The sequence below is a fragment of the Poeciliopsis prolifica genome, unplaced genomic scaffold (genome assembly GCF_027474105.1).
Source record: "Poeciliopsis prolifica strain line A6 unplaced genomic scaffold, Auburn_PproV2 SCAFFOLD006, whole genome shotgun sequence".
NCBI lineage: Eukaryota > Metazoa > Chordata > Actinopteri > Cyprinodontiformes > Poeciliidae > Poeciliopsis > Poeciliopsis prolifica.
The window spans coordinates 11,562,980-11,584,702 of NW_026562381.1; the positions used below are offsets into that span (position 1 = coordinate 11,562,980).

General features: G+C 37.9%; 1 protein-coding gene across 1 annotated transcript; it reads right to left on the reverse strand.

The window, feature by feature from the left end:
• Positions 1–1,287: 1,287 nt before the first annotated feature.
• Positions 1,288–20,917, reverse strand: LOC129360243 (endoplasmic reticulum membrane adapter protein XK-like). Its single transcript, XM_055030342.1, has 4 exons — positions 20,899–20,917; positions 19,020–19,868; positions 5,345–5,598; positions 1,288–3,746 (listed from the first exon to the last, which is right to left on the reverse strand). The coding sequence occupies exons 2-4, from the start codon at positions 19,367–19,369 to the stop codon at positions 2,926–2,928; spliced, it is 1,425 nt and encodes a 474-aa protein (XP_054886317.1). The 5' UTR covers positions 19,370–19,868; positions 20,899–20,917; the 3' UTR covers positions 1,288–2,925.
• Between the last annotated feature and the right edge of the window lie 806 nt (positions 20,918–21,723).

Here is a 21,723-nt window from a genome sequence, read left to right on the forward strand (position 1 = left end):
CCCTCCATCTCTTCCAGATGCACAGGGAAACAAGTCCTCCTCCACCTCCTCCTCCTCCTCCTCCTCCTCCTCAGCAGGTGAAATTACGCTGTTCAGGAAGTTCCGAGGAGGCTTGAAGAATCACATTCTTGTCTGGCTGCAGCGTCAGGCTGAATTAACCTTTTCTGAATGCGGGAGGAATGAGGAAACAAGCACCGACTCCATCCAGGAAGCCTCACTCTGCTGCGGTGACGCACAGAGGTTTTATTAGCGCAACCTGAGTAACTTTTATTGTTGTGCGTCTTAATATGTTGAAGTATCAGAAAGGTTAATCAGATAAAACTGTGAAGCTTCTAAAGAAGTAAAGTTACCAGGAAAGTTTAGTGGAAGGAAAGAGTGTATAAAAAAGAGGGGATTGTGATTTCAGGATGCGGTGCGATTTTTACATTCCTTCTAATATACCGTCACTTCCGAACTGTATATTAAGGCGATACATGTACAAAAACAAACTCCTTTTGAAATTTTGAGATTAATCTCAGAAAATGTCTAGAAAAAAAACAAGGAAATTTCTGAGCTCCAAATGTTGAATATTTGCTAGAAAAAAAACTTCAGTAATTCTAACATCTCAAAATTCCTCCCAAAATTTGTTTAGTGGAAATTTAGCCAACTCCTCATTTATTTGTTCTAAACGAACCAAAAACAACTTCTGTTTCCAGATAATTGATTTTATTGCTCTATAAACCAAAATCCCAGAATCTGGAGACAGAGAACAACAAAGTCCAGAATGTCCAAGCTGCCTGCCGGGAAATGCGCGTCCTGCTTCCCTCTGCTGATAAGCTTTATGGAGAGGCTGGTTTTATTCTACATGCACCAAACTTACCTCCATAAACCCCAATGTGTGAAACCATGGCGTGTCCAAAAGTGACAAACATCAAACCCATTTCACTTAAGGCTTTTATCACTAAAGAAATGCAAGAGTCTTAGCCCATAGTACTGAGCTCATGTAGAGTCGTTTTGGATTAGCAAGAAGTTAGTTTTAAAAACAGCTTCTTTAGCATCTCTTGTATTCGCTTAATGTTTAAATCTATTTTATGGTCCTTGTTTGATGCTGTTTTAATTGATTTAGTGTAGCACTTTGAGATTTTCATTACTGTAAAGTGCATTTAAATAAATGCATTATTAGCAACAATCATTTATGTCTTACTCTCCATGTGGAGATTTTCAGTATCCAACATGATTGTATCGACTAACATTACATTTGTTTTACCTTTTTAGTATTAAAAATTATGCTATTTTTCTTACGTCAAATGCACCTGCAAGAAAAAATACTTTATTTTTCACTTTATTCAATGTTCAAGTAGTACAGTAGTAGTCAAGGCACTGAACGACAAAGAAAAAATGAAAACATGCACAGTATCAAAGCATAAATACAAGCTCATTTAGCGTCCATCTCTTAATTTTACACAATAATTAGGTTAATTCTGGATAACGTCTTTGCTACCGAAGCCACACAAATATTCAGGATCCTTTTAGTTTCTCAGCAGAACATCGTGTCCAACTTTTTGTGTTTTTTTCCCCTCATTTAAAGGCAGTGAGCTGTGAAGAACAGACAGCAGCTGAGAGGAAACCAGTCAAAGCTTTGTAACATTTTCTGCCATGCTGCGTTCACGTCTGATCAGTGCAGATGCAAGATGCGTGCAAACGGGGGAGCTTTGAAACCCTGAGAGGAGGCAAACTGAAACTGTCCTGGGTCAGTGTTTTGGCCACTTCACACACACACACCCCCACTTCTCTCACTCACTCACTCACACACACACACACACACACACACACCCACACACCTGGCTCAGCGCTGCGCTTTCATCACCTGCTTTTGAGCATCGCCGCATATCTCCAAGTGCGACATTCTTTGGTGGCATAATCATGATCCAGGAAAGTTAATACACTGCAAAAACACAAAATCTTACCAAATATTTTTGGTTCTTTTTCTACTGCAAATGTCTCATAACACATGGAATGAAATAAAACTAAATTACAAGAAACTTTTCAGCAAGACTTAGTATATTGTTTTAAGTAAATATTTTTTAAAATATTGACAAAAAGCAGATTATTTTACTGATAACACAATAAAGATGTCTAAGAGAAATAAGGCATCCAACAGACAAACTAACTTTTTATCATCAATATTAAGGAATTATTTACTCAAAAAAAATCCAATTTCTTGGTGAACAGTTTCTTGCAAATTAGTTTTGTTTTACTTCAAGTGATTTAAGATATTTGCACTAGAAGCAGTAGCAAAAATACTTGATAAGATTTTGTGTTTTTGTAGTGCATACATGTTAGTCAACTTTAAGACAAAGCTAAATTTCAGCATGACATTTTAGTGTGTTTTAAGTCAATAGTTCTTTAATATTGATGTAAAAATTGTAGTTCCACTGGCAGATTATTTGACTTATAAATTCTGAAAAAAAAATCACAAGTGAAAATATTCTGCCACTGGAACCAGTACTTTTACCATCAATATTAAGGAATTATTTACTTAAAACAAGCGCCAGTATCTTGCTGGGAAGATATCTTTCAGTTAGTTTTGTCTTATTTCAGGTGTATTAAGATATTTGCATTAGAAACTTGACCAAAAATACTTGGCATTATTTTGTTTTAGCAGTGAACAAACTTGTTTATAAGAAGCGTGGCTGAACTTCAACAATAATCTTCAATAATTCAACATCTAAAAAATGCAACATAATTTTCAATTAACATTAGAAAACTATCAAATACCTTTAAGAAGTTTATCATTAACCTTATATGTTAGTAAGTTTTGTCTAATTTCAAGTGTAGTAAGTTATTTTCACAATAAATTGAACAAAAATACATGATTTTTTTCTAGTGATTTGCCCAAGTGTCTTGTTTTTCCCAGCATTCCTCCTGCTTTTGGTGCGTTTCCTGTCAGGCTAAAGACTCCCGCTCGCCCAGCGGCCCGGCGCCGTCTGGAGGAAGGCAGTTCTGAGGGTCCAGCAGCTCCTCCTTAAGCATGGTGGCGGCGGTGGAGTAGGAAGGCGGCACGCTGCCCCGCCGGCTCGCGGCCCGGCGGCGCCGGCAGCAGACGCAGTGCAGGCAGTCGTGGACGTTGTACTTGAAGAGGCTCCTGCACGGGTGGCAGAATTGGTAGAAGAGCAGCATGAAGAGAACGGCCAGGCTGTAGCCGATTAGCAGCTGCACCACCACCAGCGGCGCGCACACGTACTCGTAGAAGTCCGACTTGAAGAAGTACCAGAGCGTGATGAGGACGAAGTTCTCCAGGAAGCGGCCGGAGTAGTAGAGCGCCAGGCGGCGCCAGCTCTGCTTCCGGTCGATGAGCTCCTGGTCTGCCAGGTCGAGCTCCACGGCCGACCAGCAGAACACGTTGATGCAGGCGTACAGCAGCGTGAACATGCACAGCACGATGGTCGTGCCCAGCTTGGAGAAGTTCTTCTCCACGCCCTCGGCCAGCGAGCCTTTCCGCAACCAGAACTCCACCCATGGCAGGAAGAAGAAGAAGAGCAGGTTGCACCCGCCCACCAGGATGACCCAGTGGGTAAGGGCGGTGCTGAACAGCACCAGGGTCGTGACCCGGGTGGTGATCTCCAGGGCCCGCCACACCACCATGCATAGGTAGGCGGCGGGCCGCAGCTGCACCTTGATGGAGTCGTAGGTGATCTGGATGGCGAGGACGCTGCAGACCAGAGCGCCGTAGGTGATGGAGATGAAGGTGATGATCATCAACGCCACTGCAGAGATGAGAAGGAGCTTAACACAACCAGAGTGGGATAACCTGGAGTATCACACACACACATCCATACATGGACACGCATCAACACACACGTAGACAGACACACACACGTTTCCAATGGGAAATTACAGAGAAGTTTCTTTAATCGGATTATAGTAAATATGAAAATAAATATGGAAACCACAAGGGAGGAATGGAGGAATGGACGGATGAACGGATGGATGGATGGATGCAGTAAATAAAGAAGAACAAATGGAAGAGAAGAAGGACAGACGCTGTTTAATACAATCTGGAAGCAGAAACTGTTTCCCAAAGCGTTCCAGTTTTCCACACCTTTAAACATTCGTGAACCAGGTGAGGTTTTCCAGGTGAGGTTTTCCAGGTGAGGTTTCCAGCCTCCCTGCCCCAACAGAAACACTGAGATTATGTCTTTTGGTTGAATTGACTCGTTTTGCCCTGACTTTCCACTGGAGCAGCGTCCAGCTCCGTCTGAACTGGTTCAGATCTTATCAGAAGCTGATTGATCTCAATCAGTCTCGTATAAACGCAGGTGTGTCCAGTTCCCAGCAGGTCATGAGTCACCAAGGATCACCAAGTACAGGAAACAAACCACCTGACCTCAGTCCTGTTCTGACTGTGGGGATCAATTAGAGTTGGATAGAAGCTTGTAGTAGGATTTACTTCCAACCCTCCTGAATGAATTCATACTGATAACTGTATCAAATAATTCTCATGCGTTTCATGACTAATGATCGATGTTAACTCCTGCTCTGGTGCCACCTGCAGGCCAAAGCGACGCCTCTCTCAAAAGGCTCAGCTCGCTCTCAGTTTCAGGCAATAGAGTTTACAAACTGTGAATGAATCAAAACATACACTAATATCAGCATGTTCTCAGAACTCAGTCTTACAGCCAAATGTAAATAAAACCAGACATAAAATAACTGGGTTTCTGCAAGTTTTCTCAACACAAATTCAACACTTTTTACGAACTTTTTGTATGACAATGTGGCCACAAACCGACGCTTTTACCACACACTTGGCTAAAAAGCCACATAAACTGTTTTCTGTCTTAGGATTCTATAAACTACTGAAACAATTCCTTCAAAACCTTGTTTTTTATGCTGTTGTAAAACTACTTTCTGAATGGCGAAAATTACTGTTTATTCTAGTAATTGAACGTTACTTTGAATGAAAACCAGTGTTTCATTATTTTCGTCATTGACAAAACAGATTTACAACTGCATATAAACTGTGTTTTCAATGTATTTTTGCAGTATTTTGGAGTCTTAAGTCATAAACTGGCGTTTTAGCTAGAAAGTTTGGTAAAAGTGGTGATTTATGGCCCTTATGGCCTTCCATACAGTGGAAGTGTTTTACGTAACAGTAAAGTCCCACAAGAAAAAAACGAAAACTACGTACAATATGAGATTCAAGTAAGCTCAGATTCATGATTAAAGTATTTAATGTCAACTTATTTTTCTTAAATAAACGTGTAAAAATACAAATCAGAGACTCAAAATCCACATTTAAGACTCAAAATGTAATTTCTGCAAAAAGAGAAAGAGCTTAGAGAGGACATAAACAAGCATTTCTTACATCTGTCAGACAGGATGTACTTCTCCTGGATGGTGGCGTACAGCTGGAGCGTCAGCTGAGGCGTGGAGCCCAGGAAGGCCTGGATGACGGCGGTGCGTTTGAAGGCGTTCCGGTGCGTGGCCAGCGTCCGCTCCGTCTGCCCAATTTCCAGCTCTATCTCTCGGCCCTTCTGCAGGTTGGTTTTCCTGGAGAGGGTGACGTAAGGCTCCTCGTTATGGCCTGCCTTGAAGTAGACCACCAGCGCCTCGAAACACCTGAATGAGGAGCATCGGGAGGTCAGAGTGTAGTACCGCTTGAGCACCAGCAGGGGGCAACATCATGTTAAGTTACAGGGCCAAACTCAAGATTACATCATGAAGATCTAAAAACAAAGCTCAACTTTATTAAGCTATGTGATAAAAATGTTATGGATTTTTTTTAAGAAGTTGAATTATTAGAGAATTATAAATAACTGATATTTGATTTTGAAGTTCAGTCTTCAAAATCAAATATTGATTTTGAAGACTTTTTGCTATGAAAAACTTTTTGTAAAGTTTTTGTAAAAACAAAATCTCACATTTGGTCTAGTTTGTAATGCGAATATTTTAGAACAATTGAAATAAGACAAAAGAAGTAACTTTTCAGCGAACAGCAGCTTGTTTTAAGTAAATAATTTCTTAATATTGGTGAAAAATTGCTGAATAAAATATTTTCCCACAATAAGAGCAAAATAAGCCTCAGTGAAATTTGTATTTAAAAATATATAAATATTAAGGAATTATTTAGGTAAAACAAGCTCCTAAACCTTACTGAAAATTAGAACACTTCTCTTATTTTGCACTAGAAACTAGACAAAATTACTTGGTAAAGACTTTTTGTTTTTGTAAACACCAGCTTGTGCTTCAGCTGCTCCAGTAGATCAGCTCACAGTTCTGCTTTTTATACCAACTATTTTTACCTCAACTTCAGCTAATTTATTGTTTTTCAGCTAAGGGTTATTATTCTAACCAAAATGAAATGATGCGTCTTCCAATATTTTATTAGTCTTGCCTGGAAATCAGTTTGTTTTCCGCTGGCAGTTTTCCTGTTGAGTTACTAAATTCCAGCAAGATTTCTTTTGTTGACTTCAATGTTTTAGCCTTTTTTTCTGAAATTGCAATTTCTCTAGTGAAAATTAGAGTACCAACATTAAAAAAAAAAATTCACTACTGTGATATAATTTGTTGCTGTTATTAAGAATAACTTGTGATTGTATCGCCATCCTACACACTAATTTAACAACAGATTTCAAGAAAGTATAAAACAAAAGCCAACCTTTAAATGAGTGACACAGCTCAATAAGTCAGTAGGAATAAAACATACCTACTGCATTGAAACAATCAAAACAAATTGTCAAAAATAAAAAATTACCTTCAAATTAAATGATTAAACATGATATCTAAATCTCAAAAAAAAAAAATTCTCACTAAATTTCCTGCCATTTAGCAAATATAAATTGTGGTAATTCTAGTTGACCTAAAACAATAAAAGTTTAGTCTGATTTAACTACAAGCAGAGAGAAAAATGTAAAATATCTGCTTTCAATTGTAAATGTTTTCCAAATTTAGCTTTTCATCAAAGTTAGATTGCACTTTATTACAAAACTGTCCAGTTTTAAGGATTTTATAGAAAATAAATCACTTTCCAAACCTTGAAATCAAGGCATTTTCAATTATTTTAAGAACCCTGATGAAGTTAAAATATATTTGTTACAAGAAAAGTAAAATATCTGCCAGCTAAAGAGGTTACTATGTACTCATAAAAAGTGACTACAGATTTTTCTTACAGGAACTTAAGTTACACATTTGTCATAACAAAGAGGCCTTTCATTGTAAATGTTGGCCAAACCAAACCAAACATTTCCAGTGAACGCTCCAGCAGAGGGCAGCCGGAGGATAAACTGAGAACGTCTGGGTGTGGCTGCCTTAACGTTTGCAAGGTAAATGCTCTCTGTTTGGCCTCTGGGGTGAGTGTCGCTCAGAAAGAGAGAAAAACAGGTTTTACACAAATATGTGCTCCTGTGCAAGAGGAGAAAAAAGATGTAAAAAAAAAAAAAAATTAATAAACCTCATGTTGTGTCAAAAGCAAGTTTTCAGTCCGGACCATTAAAACGACATAAAACAGGAAGAAAAAGTGAGTTAAACTGAAACTCTTGGGAGTCGTGTTTTCAGCTCATGACCCTCTGCAGATCCTCTCTGCAGCACTAAATCTCACATCGCTGTGCAGGAATGCACTGCCAGACACTGTTGCTTCAGCAACGCCACACCAAGAATCTTTACACACAGTTTACAGTCGCTCAGAGTCAAAACTAAACCGGCTGCAAGCAGGAAAATCGATTAAACTAAATCAGCTGCAAGCAGGAATATGGCCAAGAGTTTTACAGAATCAACAACAGGCTAGGCAGACCAATTTCTCAAAACTATTTTACACTGGAACTGTCTTCAAGCAGCTCTCAGACACATTCCACATGGATTGGTGGTTATGCAAGGCATAAGTGCCTTGCTCAGGGGAACATCGACACGCAGCAGAGGAAGAAACAGACGAAACAAGACTACTATTATTCCCCGTGATTTAACAAAATCTATTTATGGCAGATATTCCTACAGCGAGACAGTAGTGAGGAGTGCTGAAGGAGAGGCAGAGGAGGACATGAGTTCAAGAAAGAGTGAAAACAGTGAGTAAAAAGAAAGAGAGGAAGACAGAAGAAGCAAAAAAATGGAAAAGATTTGCAAAAAGACAGTGAGACAGAAAAAAAGTAAAAACATGAGTAAAAGCACAAAATGCAAAAACAATTGAGTGAAAAGAGTTTGAGTAAAAGAGAGCAAAAAGAGAGTTAACAAAAGATGCAAAAGAGAAAACAAGGTAGTGAAAAAAGTTAGTAAAAAAAAGACAAAGCACAAAATTTTAGCACATTTATATTTCAATTAATCTGCTGAATTTTACTTTCGAAGAAACTTTCACACAATTAAAAACACACACAAAAAAAAACATTTTTAAAACACCAGAGAGAAAAAAAAATCTGTCAGGTTATTTAAAAACACCATAAAAACTTTGACTATTTTTAACCATCAAAATTAACATTGTGTCAACATTTTCATCTGCAACATTGTTTAATTTCTCCTACTAAATATAGATGGAAGACATTGCTGATCCGATCAAGAAATGAAATTACATTTAGAAACCGTTTGTAAAACCTGTACCAAAAACAAAAAACACTTAAAGGCAATAAACACCATAATTTTTATCAACATATTCCAACAACAAAAAGGAAAAATGTAAGTAAAACTCACTTACATTTGAGAAAAGTAGTTTCTATTTCCTGACAAAAAGCCATAATTCAGTTGTATAATTTTTAATGTGGGTTTTTAGTGGGTTTTCAGTTTTACTGAAAAACTGAAAACTCACTGCAACATGTTGCTCAATCCGGCAACACTGGTTGCTGGTTTCCAATAAACATCCTCCTCCAATCCCATCAGATATTTATGGATAAACTATAATCCTGCTCTCCAGATTAACCAATCTGTGTTCGTCTCCCCAGAAATTATAAATTTATCTGAACGAAACAAAAGAAGCAAGAAAGAAAAAGCAACAGAAAGAAAGCCAAAGAAAAAAGAACAAAAATGCAAAGAACAGAAAGACAGCAAAAGACAGAAAAAGAAATAAGAGCAAAAGAAAGTGAAAATAAGAGGAAGAAAGACAAAGAGCAAAGAAAAGAAGGAAGAAAAAACAGTCGAGAAGAAGAATGAAAAGAATGCAAGAAAGGAACAAAGGTACAGAGAAAGAAAGAAGGAATGAAGGAAGGAAAAGAGGGAGAAAGAAATGAATGAAGGGAAGAAAGAAACGACATGTGGAATTACAAATATTTTCCTTCCTTATTTGGTTTTCCAGACTTTTCCTCTGGACCAGAAACCCAGCAGGGCGTCCATCTTTATATTCTGAGCTGAAACCTGCAGGACTCGTTGTGGCAACGCAGCAACAGACGAGTGCATTAATCAGAATAAATGTGATGATTTTTAAAGCGCAGCTGAATCGATTTATAAAGAGAGACGTGGGCCGCTGCTCTTCATTTGCAACTTTTCACATGCAGTCTGTTGCCATCTGTGACTGAAACAGACCAGAGAAGAAGAAGCAGCTCAAACACAACAAATGTCCTCCAATGTTAAAGAAAACAGCAGTTTCATTTCAGCAACTCTAAAGTGCAAAAACACAAAACAATACCAAGTATTTTTGGTTTACGTTTAGTGTAACCAAAAATACACTAAACGTAAAATTATTTCAAGTTTTGAAATAAGACAAAACTAACTTACATTCTCTTAACCTTCCAGAAAAAAATAGAATATTGTTAAGGAAATAATTACTTAATGTTGATAAAAAAAGTACAAGAAACAAGGAGACTGGAAGAAGACAACAGAGTTTACAGCAGAATATTACGAACGAGTTAAGAAAATAAAAATAATAAAATTAGAATAATAAAGTCACATAATGGGGAAAAAAACTTAAATAATGCAAGAACAGTCATCATAAAATGTTTATTCTCAAAATATAACTTTATTCTCATTTTGTTTATTTTATTTCTGTACAACTTTATTGTTGAAATTTGACTATTGGGATATTATTATGACTTCATTCTGATATTATGGTTTTATCCTGGTGTTAGTTTTAATTTATTCTTGTATGTTTTTTAATTCTGGCAATATGACTATTCTTCTATGAGTTTATTCTCAAAATATGACTTTATTCTCATGATACTCTTTTATTTATGTAACTTTATTCTTTTCAATTTATTGTAGTATGACCTTAATGCTGAAGTTGTAGATTTGAACTTCTAATATAGAAAGAAATTTCTTGTTCCAGTGGCAGATTATTTCACTTAAAATTACATTTTCTTCAATATTAAGGAATTAACTTAAAACAAGCTCCTAATTCTTTCTGTAAAGTTACTTGTAAATTATAAATTATATTTGTCTTACTTCAAGTGTGCTAAGATATTTTCAGTAGAAACTAGACCAGATATTTTTTGTGTTTTTGCAGTGCAGTCATCCTGTTTCTGTTCTCCTCAGATTTCGCCATCAGCCTCGCTGACACTCAGATGACAAACTGTGCGTGCTGAGACTAGCTCACTGTGTAATTATGTCTCAAGATGTAATTTACTCAAAAAAAAAAAAGAAGAACAAGTCAGAGCAGGATTTACCCACCCACAAGCTCCGATTTCAGATCAACAGCAACAATAAAGTCTTTTTTCATTTAAATTCCCACTGGTCGCCATCTTGGTTCCCCCAAGGCTTATGCTGCCCAATGTATAGCTGTATCCGGTTACTATCTGTAAACATTATGAGCTGAAACTTCTTGTTTCACAGCAGATATGGTGTGTTTGTCTGCGCAGCCACAAGCAGTCAGGAGTTGCACCATCCCAGAGTCACACAGGAAGCCTCCCATCAGGGCCCCGACCGCAGCAGAGGTGATTTTAATCGAGCAGATCGCAGCGCACTGTTATCTTAACACGGGTTTCCTGAACTGAAAGTGCTAAAGCTGTGCTCAAACGGAGCAGAGCGGCACAGAAGGAAAGCTGGTTTGTGTTGGAGTGGTTTTAAAATCGCTGCCGAGGAAAAGCTGCCGAGCGCTCATGAAAAGAGGGAAGAGTGCAGCAAAGAGAAGAAGAGTGCACAGCCAGCTAATGCACCTGCATTTATCCAGACTCATATTTTCATTAGATGTTCACTTATCAAGAATGAATCCTACAGAAATAATAAAGTCTCAATTTAAGAGTCACAGACTTTAAAATTCTACAAAAATAAATAAAAAACAAATTGAAAGGACAGGATACGATTGGTTGGTTGGGTGGAGGGATGGTTGGATGATAAAATGGATGGATCAATGGGTGGATGGATGAATGACTAACCTTCAGCCTGATTTTATTCTGTTTGTAGCAAGTTTCAATCTGATCAATAATCAGTAATCAGTGTAAACACAAAGAGGTTAATTTGTGCCAGTCTGGTGCAGGATGAACAATTTGAGTCCTGATGAATCCTGATCAGCTGGTCGCTGCTTATCACCTGCAGCTCCAGACATTTTAATAATCAATAAACATTCAGCCACACATGCTAAATGCTGCGTCAGGAGGTCCATGCCGCTTCATCGCCAACATGTTAATGAATGACTGTGACCTTTGGGTCGAATCGTCTCTGGCCCGATTCCAGTGGGAACCATAAGCCTGCAGCCCACGTTTCCCCTCAAATGGATATCAATCAAAAACGTGGAGTCAGGAAATATTTCTGCTTGTTTCCACAAAGTCCAAACTCACATTTCTCCCTTTCACAGCTCAGATCACTAACAGAGCAAAGCTCTTTAAAAATAAAAAGTAAAATGAAGTGTAAATTGAGCTGGCGGGTTGAACTCTTTGCCTCGTAAAAACGACTACACCCAACAGCACCGTAAACTCTCTGTATCGATGTCAATGAATCTGTTGACAAGCCAAAGTTCAGGAAGTGGAGCAGATTTGAATTGAACAGTCTCCACCTTCGTCTTCCTACGCGAGTCATCCAGCCGCAGAAACAGGTAGCACCACTTCCATGATATGACTGTCCTCTGTCATGAAGCCAAACATGAAAAGATAAAAAATAAACTGCTTTGCATCATTCTAACCAAACATTCAGAAACGTCAGATGCAATTTGATAAACGAGCAAACAAAAAATGCTAACATGAGCTAATCACTCCAATTTTGTTTTTAAAAGACAGAAAATTCAGCTTTCAGTGTATTCTGATAAAGAAAAATAAATCTTGTGAAATTTAATGAGAGAATCAGCCAAGAGGTTTGTGATCATTTGATTTGCTGTGTGTTGACAAAATGCAATGCTAGCATATCCGTACGGTTCAGGTCACACAGCAGGTAAATGTGATGCAAATCGTTTTTAATTTTGCCCATGTACAATGAAATAAATAAAAACAACAGGCCTCTTTTCTGTTTGTTAATTATAAAGTTAACATCAGTCAATAGACAATTCCTGAGTCGTGTTTTGTTTTAGGGAAATACTGACAAACTAAAAGGTCAGTGACCTGGACTTTCCTGTTTTATGCACAGTTTTTGCTCCGCACCGTTTTCTAATTTAATTTTAAAGCCGGTATAAAACAAACTGACAGATACTGAGCAGGTTGTTGCTCAGTAGCCAGAGAGCGAGAGAGTCAGTTGAGTCCAAACTTGTTCAGCAGGTTGTGAACAGTTCAACCAGAATCACTTTCTTTATGTCAAGACGTTTGCAGGATAAGATGTTGTTTTGATTTTTGATGTAATGACACAAAAATAAAGAAATAAAATATGAATATAAAACAGGTTTGCATGTCCAGAGTGGCATGGGGATGAAGTGGCTGTGTTGAGCGACAAATCGTTGGTCTGGAAAATACAGTGCGCAAGAGGGATGAATAGATTTTGTGTGATTCTTTATTTTTATTTAACATTAATTTCACAAACAAGCACTGTATTATGAAGAATTTCAAACATTTTACTCTTTTGTTGCCATGTGTCACTGGTTGAGCAGCTAAAGTTATTGGTTTATTGTCCGACCCAACAGAAACGGCAGTTTTTAAACCTTTGTGCTTTCGTTTACCAGCTTTGTTGTCTTATTATGATTTTGTGACAAAACCGTTGGCTGGTGAATAAACATTAAAATCGATCCATAAATGGCTCCATCCGTTACTACTTCTGGAAACAATGTGCTGCTGTGGCGTTCTTCTTCTGTGCATTTTGGAGTCGCTTTTGGGTTGAAAAACGACACAGACTTCTAATCGTGGTCACATCATTCAGTAGTATCAACAAACATCAAGAACAAAACATCAAGACTTGTGGTGTGAACCTAGCTTAAGACACGGTGGTGGAAGCATCATGCTGTGGGGATGCTGTCCATCAGTAAGAGACAAACACTTAAGAATGTTCACCTTAGCAGACAACTGTAGCTGCAATAGAATAGCTTGGATGAAAGTATACTCATGTGTATGAATGGCCTAGTCAAAATCTGGAGCTAAATCAAATTGAGAATCTGTGGAAAATGTTCATGTTTTCAGATTCACTGAGCAATTTGGGCTAAGAAAGTGCAATAAATTCAATACAAATACTTCCAGTTGTACAGTGAAAGGTGGCTGTAGAAAAATATTTACCGTATTGTCTGGACTAAAAGTTGCTCCAGATTATGAGTCGCACCATAAAGAGGAAAAACACATAAAACAAGTCATGTTCATTTATAAAGTATTAATCATGAGTGGGATCATGTTAATTATATGATCCAGTGACATGTCAAGCAGAAAAACGTGTGAATATATTCTAGAAAATACGGTACTTTTTTAGTTTTTATGTGGAAAGAAAAAGGTAAAAATGTAACATTCACTTCACAAACAAGCACTGCATTATGCAGAATCACAAACATTTTTAAAGTAAAACAAGTCAGTAGAGCTTGAAGCTTTAGCTTCCATACCATCATCCTCTCTTTTCAAAAGGCCACATTTTTTGTAACCGAGGGAAAGGTGTGGCAGCACAGCAACATGTGTGGGAGGGGCACCTCTTTGTTACTATTTGCTCCATACAGGAGGACTTTATGGACTTTAATCTGCAGGAATGGTTTGACAGAACCCTTGATCTTGGTGACTAACTCATTCTAAATCATAACTCAGCATGAGAATCATGTGAACATTACTGTATCATGTCATGAGCCAAAAACAACCTCAGACAAATGACAACCCACGATCCGCTCCAAACTAAAAATTAAAACAGGAATAAAATGCAGAAGCTGTCAGAAAAAACGGTGCCCTTTACTATTTACACAGAAATTCAGAGGGTAAGCAGCTGATGCATTCCTGAAATAAAAGCACCTCGTTAGCTGATCGGCAGCAAGTGTAAACCCTGAAAAAGCAGAAGCTGGGGCAGTTTGCTGACCTGAAAGTTTCATGCAAGTGGGCATATAGAGAACGCAACCAGTTCTTATAGCAGAAGAGCGACCGTTTCTGCATTTTTGGTTTGGTACGGTTTAAAAAGGTTACTTCCAAAACATTTGGATACCACAAGAAAGAGATTCCCCAGGTATTGAATCACTAGTAACAGTTGTGGATGTTCCCAAAAGTGGATGAACTGGAAAGTTCGACCCGAGGTCAAAGCAGCTCATACCCTGCAAAGACGACAAATCTTACCAAGTATTTCTCTGGCTTCTACTGCAAATATCTTGGAGAAAGACAAAACTAAGTTAGCAACATGCAGTTTTTTTAAGTCAGCAATTCCTTAATATTGAATTTAAACAGGCCCTGCGACAGACTGCGCCTGTCAAGAGTGAAACCCGCCTCTCACCCAGAATGCAGCTGGAGAGGCACCAGCAACTCCCGACCCCGTTAGGGAGAAGGGTAATCAGAAAATGGATGGATGGATGGACTAAAAATGTAAAAAAAGCAAAACATCCCACTTGTCACTCCTAGATGTTAAAGTTCAAGGCAGTGAAAGAAGGAAAAGGGATGAAGAAGTCTGGTTTGATTGATCGATACAAAACGGGTTTGGATTGCAAAACTGAATCTGAACACACCATGAAATTTTAAGACGTTTGATCAGAGAGACTTTCACTCCGTCTACGTCACAAAATCCAAACAAAATACATTGGTGTTTGTAACTGTAGTCACAAAATGTGAAAAAGTAAAGCTATTCATATCATGACATGAAATATGAGGCCATGTGTCGAACAGCTGAGCCTTCACTGAAACCAGACCAAAACCAGCAAACATAAAACAGATTGAAAAAGAAACGTTTTTCACTTATCAGTCAAAATTCAGATCTAAAGCTCCCAGAAAACCAAAACTATGAGCATAAGAGTCTCAAAAGACAATATATTTAATATAATGCATGTTTATATACGCTAAGAATGAGTGAATAATGAAATGATTACAGTGAAAAACTGTTTTATATGCCAACAGCTAACAAATATTTTAGTAATTGAGTATTCTATAAAATATTCTGATTAATTGGATAAAAACATTCATCAGATTTTTCTTTTAGACATTTAAGCCTTTTTATACCATATTAGAAATGCATTAGATCCAAATAAACAAATAAATGTCATAAAAACTTCAGTGACTGAAATGCAGTACGATGAACCACTTGTGGCTAAAGATCCATTTGCAGCTAAAGAAAATCTTTTATATCAACATGTGAAAAGCTCAGGCTTTTCTGCTTGATTTAACGTCAATACATTCGTTTTGCTCTCCAATTAGGGAAGGCATAACAATTTTTTACTGAACCAGAACCACTTGAGGAGTTCTAGGTGAAAAATATTTACAAAGACGGGTTTTTTTCATCTTAAATTCAAAACTTACCTTTTTTTTTCAACAGTTTTGGCCTAATTACTACTCAGAGTGAGTTGTTCTTTCAGTAAATTGCCTGTTTTAGAGTTTTATTCTCCACTTTAATAAATCTGTTGACAATTCTTACGCATGTCATAGTAACACATTTTGCTTGTTGATAAATTATCCAGCAGTTATTGTGATAAACAATTATAATGTTTTGAGACCAATGCCAAGTGATGTAATAGTAATGGCATAATGCAACTGCACCATCTCAAAGATCAATACATTTTAATTTCTAATTAATATTTAAGACTGTAACTGGGAAAATGTTTAAATATTTAAAACAAATAAACAAAACAGAAACAAGAAACAAAATGGACACTGAGGTCTGTAGACAAAATTATCCTTAAAAATGTTGAGACAAATGAAGACTGTTGTCATCCAGTTTTTGTAGAAAGAGAAAGACAAGAAAAGCAATCATGCAATTGGAAATTATTGATTTCTTTTTAACTGATCATGCAGTTAATTGATTTATTGCTTACTGTGACAGGTTTAACGATCATTTCAATAATCGATTAATCACTATTTTTACGGCCTTACGTTTATTACTCCAGAGAACGTTGTTCAATAAAACCTTAAATCAGGTAACTTCAGTATCGACACGTAGCTACCCGACTCAGACAGCTGTCTATGTCAGGGATGTCCAAAGTGTGGCTCAGGGGCCATTTGAGGCCATTTGGATCATTTTGTTTGGTCACTCGCCTCCACACACAAGCACAAAACAGATGAAAATAAATGTGTTTTTATTGACCCAGTTTTATTTATCAGCTGATACCGATGTTGGTGCTAATACATTTTTCATCTATAGTTTATTTAGTATATTACTCAAGAAATAAAAAATATAAATGCCTCAAGAAATGCATTTTTACACTTTTAATTATGTAAAAATATTAAGCCTTTGAATTGCCTCCACGTGACAGATTTGGCCCTAATTCCCAAAAGTTTGGACACGCCTGACCAGAAATATGTGGGTCATACACATGAAGGACAGCTTACTGGGACAGAGGAGCTATGTAGGTTACTCTGACAAAAAAGAGGCTGCACAGACCCTCATGAACGGTTAACCCCATCATTTTCTTAATTCAGGATGTTCGGTGTTGTTGTAGGTTTGTTTTCAGAGCCGCCACAGCCCATCTGGTCTGTTATCTGCTGCAGGAACAATGGCTCAGGGGAAGTTATTATGATGATGGATCATTAAAAAACAAACAACTTCAGCAGCATCCTGTCAGGTCTTTAAGATGACCCTGCCGGGCCGTAATGTTCTCTACATCCACTCGTCTCCCATTAACCTCCACGATACGCTAATGGAAAGTGGAAGCTGTCCAGTGAGGACAACAGGACGCTCCCTCAAACTCTCAATTTATTGTAGGAAATGTAGCAATGCTACGAAAATTACTAGCTGCAGTATCAGTGGTCTGAAGATTAAATAGCATGGGCTGCATTTTGCCTCATTAAACCAATTTTTAAAGGTGATCCATTGTGCTTCCTAGAACGAAGCAGTACAAATCATGTTCTTTACATTTTTTTACACATAATTATTCTTAGAAAATGAGATTTTACTCTGGTCAGTTCTGTTTTAGGGCCTCTTGCCACTTTAAATCCAGATAAGCTGCTGCTTGCCACACGCGAAACTCAACAAGAAAATGACTGGAAACAGATGAACAATTATACAACCATTCATCTTTGAGAAGCATAATTGGAGCCTCCTGCACAGCCAACAAAAATGCAGAAAGTGGTTTCTAAATTTTAAGTCAACCACAAAACTCTCGTCTTTTCCAGCAGCTATTGTACAGCGCATACAGAGGTAAAACCAGCTGACCAAATGTGTTGAAGCTCTGCTTGTGTCAGAGGCTTCTTCATATTCGTTGCAAGCTTGACTGCTACTGGAGATCACAGCATCACCATCCACGACTCTTAAAGATACATGAATGAGTTACATTAAATTTATCTTTGAGATAAAAGTATTTTAAGTTAATTGAATTTGACTAGGCCTTTTAACACATAAATATGCTTTAATATGGCACATTTTTCCACACATTTGCTGTATACTCTATGGCAAACTGAAGATGTTACTTTCTATGGGTTTTCATTGACATTCTCTTGGAGTGAATGACAAAAATTTGTCTTGTCGGCAAATTCCAGCTGTGGCTTTCTTTATTTTCCACTTCATATTTAGGCACTAATTTGTGTTTTTCTGTCACCTACATCTCAAAACAAAGAAAAACAAACACATTGAGGTTTGTGCCATGTGTTGAAAGGCAAATACTTTCATCTGACACTTTACATGGGTCCTGACAACTGCTTTTAGATTTTCTTTGCAAATAATTTTCGGAAACGTCTTCAAATCAACAAAACAAACCGAGGCAAATCAGACGGGAAAAGCCCCGACCTGCTCATCTAATCTGGAAACCAGCACAGACTCGGTTGGAGGTTAAACCATCCAGTGAACACGTAATTCCTGTTTTCTGTTTATTTGATACAATGTGGTTATTCTGCTATGTTCAAATCTGTTCACAAATTATTTTGAATCTTTTCCTGGTTGTTTTGAATAAACATTGTATTTAACATTTTTAATCATTTATAAAACAATTTGAGTTAATCATAATTAACTGGTTGAAATAATCAACAAATTTACTAGTTGATTAATTGTTAACTGGAGAACACTGACACAAAAAGGTCATTTGATTATATGTTCATTTGCATACTTAAATTTCTACCATTCCATAAAAGGGCTTGTGACAATTTTCTTTATCCGATTAATTGATTAGTCGTCATTATAATCGATTACTAAAATAACTGTTAGTTGTAGCCCTACTCTCAATTATTTTATATATCTTTTACTTTGGTTATTTTTAAATGTTCCTGAGCTATAGGAAGTTTGAAATATCATATAGTGATATAGAGATAAACAGCAGATACATGTTCAATGTTTGCATTATTCTAGAACAAAAACCTTTTCATTTTTCATATTTCAATGAAAACCATAGAAACAGGATGGTTTACAGCAGGAAGCAGCTGATTAACATCGGAAAACCTGAAATACTTTGGGAATCAATGCACTATTTGTGAAATTTTTAATGATCATTTGTTTATTTGCTTAGGTGAGGAAGCGAAAAATCCGCAGGATAAACCAATTTTTCATCAGATTAATCGACTATTGTCAGAATAAATTAGTAACAGATTAGTTGGTCTGGGCGACTAATGCAAGTCTGTTGTAAAAGTTTAAAACTCAGAACAACCAGCAGATACATCATGTTCAGTGTTTTCATGCACCGCCCTGTTTCCCACCTGATGACGGGTCCGAGCTGCAGCAGGTGCAGTAACAGAACCAGCGGCCGGTCCCGACCCACGTCCCTGTGGATGAAGGTCAGGGTCAGCTGGATGAGCACAGCGGGAACCAGCATGAAGGTGATGGTGAAGCTCATCCAGATCACATCGTTGGACTTGTGGTAACTTTTGCAGAGGATGCAGGCGGTGATGAACTCTGCGCAGTAGAGCATGGTTGTCCACACCACGCTGAGTGGGGGGTTCAACCGGCGGCGGGCGGACTCCACCATGACCCCGTACTCCTCCCGGGAGGAGCACCGCTCCATGTCCGTGATCTCGCTGCCCTGCTCCTCCATGGCCACCTCACACATGTCCGTATGAGTAGGTTTGCAGCAACAAATCACAGATAAATTGAACTCCGCTGCAAAAACATCACTTTTTGCGGGATATCCCTTTAATGCGCCGTCGCTCCCAACTTTCCACCAAGTCGATCATGGCCGGTGTCTCATTGTGTTCCACTCCACGGTTCGGCACACTCACAAACAGTCCATCCTCAGCAGGGTTTAATTTACCGTCGAAGAAAGCGGGGAAAACGCCTCTTCTCCCGGATCAGATCTCTCTCCGCATGGCCAGCGTCCAGCAGGTCAGGAAAGTTCAGCCCACGACGCGTACAGTGGACCTAAAGCCACGGAGACTTCCACGCCGGTGACAGCGACCCACAGACACACGGAGAGACCCCCAGCCCACAGGGTTGTGGGTGTTTCTCACGCCGCATTGTTGGTGCTCAGCTGCGTTGCGTGTTTTTACTGTTAATTCATCTGCTGCGTTAAGTCAACCGTAATGACGGCGGCAGAGCGGAAACACAACCTCCTTTCAAAATAAAACACAAATCAACCCAGAGTTATTGAAAGTATCCAACAGTACGTGTAATTAATCGAATAAAAACTAGTGAATTACCACGGAAATTAAATATCAGATGAAATTAAGCCGTTTACAACCTGACGAAGGGTGTTTGCCAAGTCCTATCGCAACGTTTATGAGGCAAATGCATTTATTTTTTAAAGTTTATTTGTCACGGACAGATACAAGAACATAGGTCAAAAACTCAGTTAATTCGCAACATCAGTTTCTATGAGGGAGGATCTTTAACAGTTGATTAAAGGTCAACTGTTAAACTCTGAACTCTTAATTTCTCTTTCCAGATTATATTTCTCTGACAGGTTGACCATTCTTCCATTGTCTACACCCGTCCAAACGCAAAAGCTTTGGATTTTATTTAAACGGAAAACTCCTCCCTCAGCGACATGTCCTCACTTTAACCCAAGTTGTTCTCCGGCGAACTGCTAAAGAGCGGACCCCTTGTGTTTTAAAGGTTTGGAGCATAATATAAAGTTCTACTAAACACTTTAGCTGAGCTGTAAATGTTTTTTTTTCTTACTGGGCCTTTTTTATTGGAGTAAATTTGTAATGACTGTAAAGCCTAACGCTGGTGAATGCATGTGGAGCCCGTATCCGGTTTGAATTGATGGGCTACCCGCTCGTTTTGAGTTTCATTTTAAACAGATGACGAGTAGGCTCTAATGAAATCTTGTCTGAAATCACGCCTGTTCCTGTGACTGTTGGAAAACTGTTTTGTGAACTGTGTGAAACGAGGCGTCCAGAGAGTAGAGCTACTTGAAAAATTCACATTAAACGCGATTTTTAATTAGTCTACCACCATCTAGTGGTCAAAATAAATCAGAACGTGTAAATGACAAGCCAGAGTTATGGAAATAAGTTTTTCCAGCTGGAAACGGATACATTTTTTAACCACTTGACACATTTTAACAATCTATTTGCTAGTGGAGATCAAATCTTTCAAACTGAATTATTTCACCACCATCAAACAAAGCATATTAACCTCCACTCCTTTCTGACTGCCAGGGTCTGTCCTGTTCCAATGAATAGTGTGAAGGACAGGCAAAGTGAGAGATCAGTTTCCCTTCCATTTTTAGTTCCTCGCAGCAGAGCGGGCCTGGTCTTGTTTTAGAGACCTACAGGCCTGAACAGGTGCAGATTTCAAATGATCCATCAAACGTTACACTCAAACAAAGACATCTATTCATTAATTTAAAAGAAATGAAATGAAGGGATCCTGTTTGTGGAGGTACAAATTCAAATTTAGTTTACAGGCACCTGATTTGTTCAAACATTTCCAATGCAAATCCTTTTCCAACAGCTTAAATAATAATTAAAATAAGTTTTAACGTTGATTAAAGTTGCTTAGAACAGGTTCAACTCAGCTATAACTGAATAAATAAACATCATACAGTTTAATCAGATCTTAGGAGAGATGATCCGACATTGTATGTTTTAGGAAGACTTGTCATTACGTTGCAAAAACACAACATTTTACCAAGTATACTTGAAATAAGACAAAACTAGCCAACAAGTAACCTTTAAGCAATACAAAGAAATATGTTTTAATTTAATAATTCCTTAATATTGAGTACTTTTTTATTAACTTAAAAGTTAATTAAGTTAGTTTTGTTTTCTTTCAAGTGTACTAAGATATCTGCACTAGAAATTAGACTAAAAATACTTAAGTTTTGGTGTTTTTGCAGCATACAGACTAAAGATACTTGGTACTATTTAGAAATGTTCTGGTTTCTAGTGCAAATATCAGTACACTTGAAATAATACAAAACTAAATCACATGCAACTTTTCAGCAGGATAGAGGAGTTT